We start from the raw sequence: 6,000 nt of genomic DNA on the forward strand, positions 1-6,000 counted from the left end.
TATTTCAGCAGTTAGTTTAGAATCATTTCATCTCTAGCCAGGTGTTTGTCACTTTTTTTATTATCTAGCTAATGTTTTTTAAAAAAACACCACTATTATTTTCATTATTCATTATTTTTTAAAAAAACACCACTAAAACCAAGCAACACTTTGTGGTGCAGAGGAGCAGTTAAAGGTTTGACATCTTTCCCAGGCTACTGTGCACCACAGAGACACAAAAGTATTTCTCCCCAGGTGTTTCTTTGCATGACAAAATAAAAGGCATCCTCTAATAGGGTAGCACTTGGCTTACTTGGGCATTCTGAGCTTGCTGCTTGCTTTTTTCCCAACCTTACAGCCATAGGTTTTTTGATAATGAGGAGTTTCCACACTGAGATGGAAGTACCTGCTTTTTATTGATTACTCATTCCAGTTGGTCATACTGTTTTCTCTTTCTTTATATTTTTTAAGATTTTTTTGTAGTTTTTAGACAAAAGCTGCTCCTAACAAGTTTCATTTCCTTTACAGACTTACCGACAGATTAGGTTAAACGAGTTGCTGAAAGAACATTCAAGTACAGCTAACATAATTGTCATGTAAGTAAATTATTTTAACTTGTGGTGCTGCCTGAGTTTTTATGGAGCTATAATTGGAAATATAAATGTAGATCAGGAACAAGACTTTGCCTTGGCATTGAAGTGTAGAAATATTCATCAAGATTTCAGTGCTGATTGTTTTTATTTATTAGAACTATGGAGCCAGCATTCTGCTGAAGAAGAAAATGTCCTTTTTAGTGTTGTGCTTTTGATTGTGCTGCTTTAGTTGATCACCTCCACATTTGTGGTGCAGCTCAGGATTCTCACATTCTTTCTACTCCTGTGTGCAGTTACTCCCCTCTTTCTCAAGTCCTTCCTTTGATTTCCTTTTCTAGAGGATCTCTCTGGATAAAATTAAGTCATTTTCTTGCTCACAGATTTTTGGGGGGGTGCTTTTGGTGTGAACAAGCAAGAGGCAGATTTTTTGTGGGTTGTAGATTTCTCTACTGCTGTATTTTTAAATGCTGAAGATGAGGAAAATGTCCTCAGCTTAGGAGCATTCTGCATGAAGCTGCCTGAATATTAAATGGTGTTAACAGGCCAGAACTGAGGGGGAAATAGATGTAAATGCCTGTGGTGTTTCAGATACAAACTTCCGACTCATTAATTCTGAGAAGGGTAAAAAATAAAGTTAAAAAGATTAGGAAATTTGAACCTACCATTTAGCTCTTTCTAGAATCACCTGTCATATTTAGTATGATCTGACTTGCACTTGTCCAGGTTTTCCTGCTCAGTGAAAGTTGTTTCCCTTGTGGCTTGCAGGAGCTTGCCTGTGGCACGGAAAGGGGCAGTTTCCAGTGCACTGTACATGGCCTGGCTGGAAGTTCTCTCTAAAGATCTGCCACCAATCCTCCTGGTTCGGGGGAATCATCAGAGTGTCCTCACCTTCTATTCCTAAGAGTGCTGCGCGTGGCACAGCTGTGATGAAATGGTACTGCAGTGCCCAGGGGAGAGTGACTGCCGTGGTCTACAGCTCATTAACATCACAAAGGCAAAAAGTGACTCTTCTTTCACTATTTCACTGACTTGAAAGCACACAAGGAAAGTCACTGTATTTCTAAAGTTGTGACATCTTCAGTTTTATTCTATATTTTCTGTAATTTAATCTTGCTTAATGGGGGAGGATTCCTTGTTAGACTGAAGAACAAGATGAGCTTTTTGTTTGCTATTTGAATAGCAGCAATAAAATGTTGTATTTTTGATCAATGAGAGGATTATAGATTTATAAAAGCCTTTTAGCCTTGAGGTGCCTTCTGAAATTAACCAAATCTCACCCATACATCCTGTTTTGTAAATTTATATAGAATGTCAAAATCTGCCTTCAACTAAGAGTTTCGATCAGACTTCCTTTAGTTTTTAGTCTATTCCATATTACAATAAAGATGAATGCTGCTTTTCAGTCTTCCATTGAGCTATTAGTTCTTAGTACTGTATGTTTTCTATCGTCAGAAAGTTTTTTGGTTTTTTGGTTTTGTTTTCGTTTTTTTGGGTTTTTTTAATTATTATATCTGTTAGATTTAAAGGTGAGAATTGGGGCAGGTCAGTTGAACTAAAGCAAATCCCTGATGTTACTGCCACCTAGTTTTGTAACAGTTAAAATAAAACTAATTCTGCTTGTAGAGAGGGTCCTTTTTCTCAAATTTGACAGTGTGCACTGCTTTGGCAGTAGCCTCAGACAGCTGATTTTATCTACCTTGGCAGAGGGTAGCATCCTCTTAGTCTTAGCTCTGCTGTGAAATCAAGCTCATCTTGCTGGCTGAGGCTTCTTACCTGAATACAAATTGGAAGAAAATAAAAGAAAAGACCTGTCCTAGTTCTTGGCATCTTATGTTTTAGTGTCACTTTCAACTTATTTTTGAAATAAAACTCGACTTAAGGCTTGAATGGGGATAATATAAGCAATGTGATGCTATCTAACAGAAAACAGTAAACACTATGTGGAATTGTGCTATCCAGTATGAAATGTAAAAGCTGCAGTTCTCTCACATTTTTCAACAAATGGTTAAATGGACCACTAAGTTCTTAGGGGAGATGTTTTTAGGTCAATTCATTCAGTTGTCAGAAAATGAATTTAGTCTTATTAAATAATACTCAGGTTTTATCGTCTAGCATTTTTGATCTATTCCATACATCCTACTTTATATATTTTCTATGTTCAATAAAGAAACTGCCAGTCTCGTGTGCCCTTTCATTGTATATTTTGGAAACTTCATAATTTAGTCTACTGCAAACACCTGCAAAAAAAATTTCACTTGAGCCTTTGTATAAAGGTTAGTAATGTGAACTGTTTTTTAAATTCCTAATATTTTTTTTTTGATAGAAAGGATTGCCTAAAAACATTTCACAGGCTTTTGATATTAGCATTGGGCATGCTACTGGATCAGTTTTCCAGTGGGTGAGTGACTTTCATTTAAGGATGCACAGAAAAGGTATTTTAGTTGGTTTTTTTTTTATTTTTCATTTTTTTTCCTTTTTTTTTTCCTTTTTTTTTTTTTTTTTTTTGTTGGTTGGTTTGGTTTGTTGGAGTTGGTTTTTTGGGGTTTTTTTGTTGTTTTGTTTTGTTTTTGGTTTTTTGGTTTGGTTTTTTTTTTTGCTAAATACAGGATCAAATTGAAATGTAACTTCCTTTGAAGGACAAAGTATAATCATTGCGTGGCAAGGTAGAGCTTCAACTTCTTCTGATTAAAGAAAAAAATACACTGTGCAGTGTACACTCTTGTCAAGTTCTTGGTAAACTGCGAAAAAGCCTTCTTTTTTTTTTCTCTTTTTTAAATTTTTTTTTTTAATTTTTGCTTTTTCTGTCAATTGGCTTTGAGACTATGGAATCATTTCACTTTTTCAAAACTTCTAAAGAAAAACAAACATGCATGTCTTGCTGCTAAGTGTGAGATAACTGATGCCAGCATGAACCCAGCTTGTCATGATAAAACATTGTAAGACAAGGCAGACAGTGTGGGGTAAGAGTGATGTTTCCTTCCAGGTTGAGGGGATGTGGATCAGACTTACCAACATAAATATCACAGGTTTTACAGTGTTTTGTAGGGGATAAGGTGGTCACATTGTGCACATGGAATCATTGCCACGTTTCTCCTTGTTTTTGTGGGTAACATTCTTTTGAGCAGATGGACAGTATGGCATGGACTTAGTGCTGCTATCTTAAAAAAAAAAATACAAAAACAAAACGTGCACAGGTACACTTATTTAAAAAGGTTTATTTGCCCATTCAGGAAACCATTGCTTGCGATCTGTAACACAACACAGAAACCAAATGAAGTGTGTGTATACATGCATATATGTGTATAAAATTATATAAGGTATATCTAAATATGCATAATGGGGATAGTTAAGGTCATGTCTGTGAAATACCATAAGAATGCTTTTCACATGCACTCTCAGGAGTCCACTAATGCTAGGGATGAGGGCAAGTTCCAAGATCATTTGCTCACTTAAATTTGAACAGTTCATGGTAATTGTCAGCAACAGATGTCAGTTAGTGGCAGTCACTCCAACTCCTGCTTTGATTTTGAAGCCAAATTTACTTACGTTCCAATCATCATTAATTAAGTGGAAAATTAAATCACTTACACATGGCAATTCATACCTTCTTATAGATTAGGTTCCTTTGTATGGGTTTAGAAAGACAATAATAGCTGGTGAAAATCAATTATTTATTTGTTCACTTGTATTTAGGTTTCCTTTTACATACATTCTTTTTATATGCTTTTTTTCTGACATTACATATTTAAAAAAAAATAACTAAAAATAATTTAAAAGATTTGAGCGTTAGTGGGTCGTGGCCCACTTGGTTTGAGGATGTAAGATTTGACACTGTACTGTAACTGTCCCACACAAATGCTTTTCTAATGTTTTAACGTAATTATTGCAGTTAATACTTTGTACCAGGGGGATGTCACTGCAATAAAAGAAGTGAATTCAATACAACTCTCTTGTCTAACAAAGCTTTTTTTTTTCCTACTTTTTAATGGGATGGGAATAATGTTCATAATTTAACACGTTAATGCTGAATTTGGTTCCTGACATGAATACGCTTATTGCATCCATCTAAAAATTACCTTTGTAGTGGAATTTGCACAGGACCAGTGGAGCTTAAAGCAGCTCATGAGTCTGGTGTAAGACCAATGCCGTGGTGTTTTTTGGGGAGGAATGCTTGCCTTCTCATAGGTCTAGAAACAGCAGTGGTTGCATAAGAAATTAACCATGCCAAATTGTAAAACCTTGTAAAATTTGCCATGGCTTGCCGGACCGCACAGACCCATCCTCAGCTGCAGAGGTGGTATCTGAAAATCTGCTCCAATCCATTTTGCCCCTGAATACACAGAAGGACTCTCGTAACTCCTCTTTCTCCCGTTGAAATAGAAGTCCACTGGGACATGGAGTGTGTTGGGAAAAGAGCTTCTCAGACTGTTGCAAAGACATGTTTGTCCCTAACTTCAGTGCACGCCACTAAAAAGTACTGAAAATTTGAAGTTTAGAAGCATAAAGAAAAGGTGAGTTCTGTTGCTAAAATCCTACTGAACACTGGAAAACATCATAATCCCATCAGTTTTGGTATTTGATCCCTGCTACGTTCAGAGCTCTTCTGCATATCCATTGTTAGTCATGTTTAAACCTCAGGAGTGAGGTTTGGAGGCCACTGGGAAGGGAAAGCTTGTTAAAAATTCCCTGCCATCTCCCGTGGTATTGGCTCTACCCTGATTTATTCTGTAAAGAGGCAGAGAAGGTTTCTAGAAGCTTTTTCTACGTTCTGTTTGCTCGGAGCAGTGTGAAGAGGATCTGAATAATGGGATTGCCTTGTGCTGAATTCACACCTCAGTGACCTCAAGCATGTGACTGAAGGTAAAAATGAGGATTTAACCAAGGTCACCCCCATCACTTTGCAGAAGAGAGAAGGCTCACACTGCAGGGAATGACTGCTGGGGTTTTGGTTTAAAACAGGGAAGCAGGACACCCCTCACCCTGGTGCTTGTTCTTCACCAGCCTCGTTGCAATTCTCACAGAGCCCCTGTGGGTTCCTGTAAACCCCAAAACCTGGTTTGTGTTCAGCTGGGCTGGGAGCCTCCCTTCAGGCCAGTGCAGCCACACAGGCAGCAAGTGCAGCACCTCGAATCCTTCCTGCTGTTCTGCCCTTGTGTGCTGCAAAGCAGACTTCCAGAGCTAACTCCGGGTTGATGGAGGCTGCTCCCTGTGTTTAGGACAGAGAGAGCTGGGCCAAAGCTTTGAGAGTTATACATGGAAGGAGAAAATGGTGAAGCAGCAGCAGGGAAGATGTTTCATTCTCCAAACAGCCCTGGGGAAGAGGTTTTTCCTGAAGTACAGGAGCCTTCCTACACCCAGAGGTGCATCTGGAGCTGACAGACTGTGCTCCATCCTTGGTGCTCCTCTGGACTCGCTGGCAGCTGCACCA

General features: G+C 38.1%; 1 protein-coding gene across 2 annotated transcripts in view; it reads left to right on the top strand.

Moving 5' to 3' along the window:
• Positions 1 to 4,517, top strand: part of SLC12A2 (solute carrier family 12 member 2) — a 54,208-nt gene extending 49,691 nt beyond the window's left edge. For both annotated transcript variants that reach the window (XM_038124013.1, XM_038124014.1), the window contains 2 exons: positions 508 to 575; positions 1,338 to 4,517. In XM_038124013.1, coding sequence (XP_037979941.1) covers positions 508 to 575; positions 1,338 to 1,473 — 204 coding nt within the window. In that variant the 3' untranslated portion in view covers positions 1,474 to 4,517. The remainder of the gene's footprint in view (positions 1 to 507; positions 576 to 1,337) is intronic.
• Positions 4,518 to 6,000: the final 1,483 nt, after the last annotated feature.

The sequence above is a fragment of the Motacilla alba genome, chromosome Z, assembly GCF_015832195.1.
Source record: "Motacilla alba alba isolate MOTALB_02 chromosome Z, Motacilla_alba_V1.0_pri, whole genome shotgun sequence".
Classification (NCBI taxonomy): domain Eukaryota; kingdom Metazoa; phylum Chordata; class Aves; order Passeriformes; family Motacillidae; genus Motacilla; species Motacilla alba.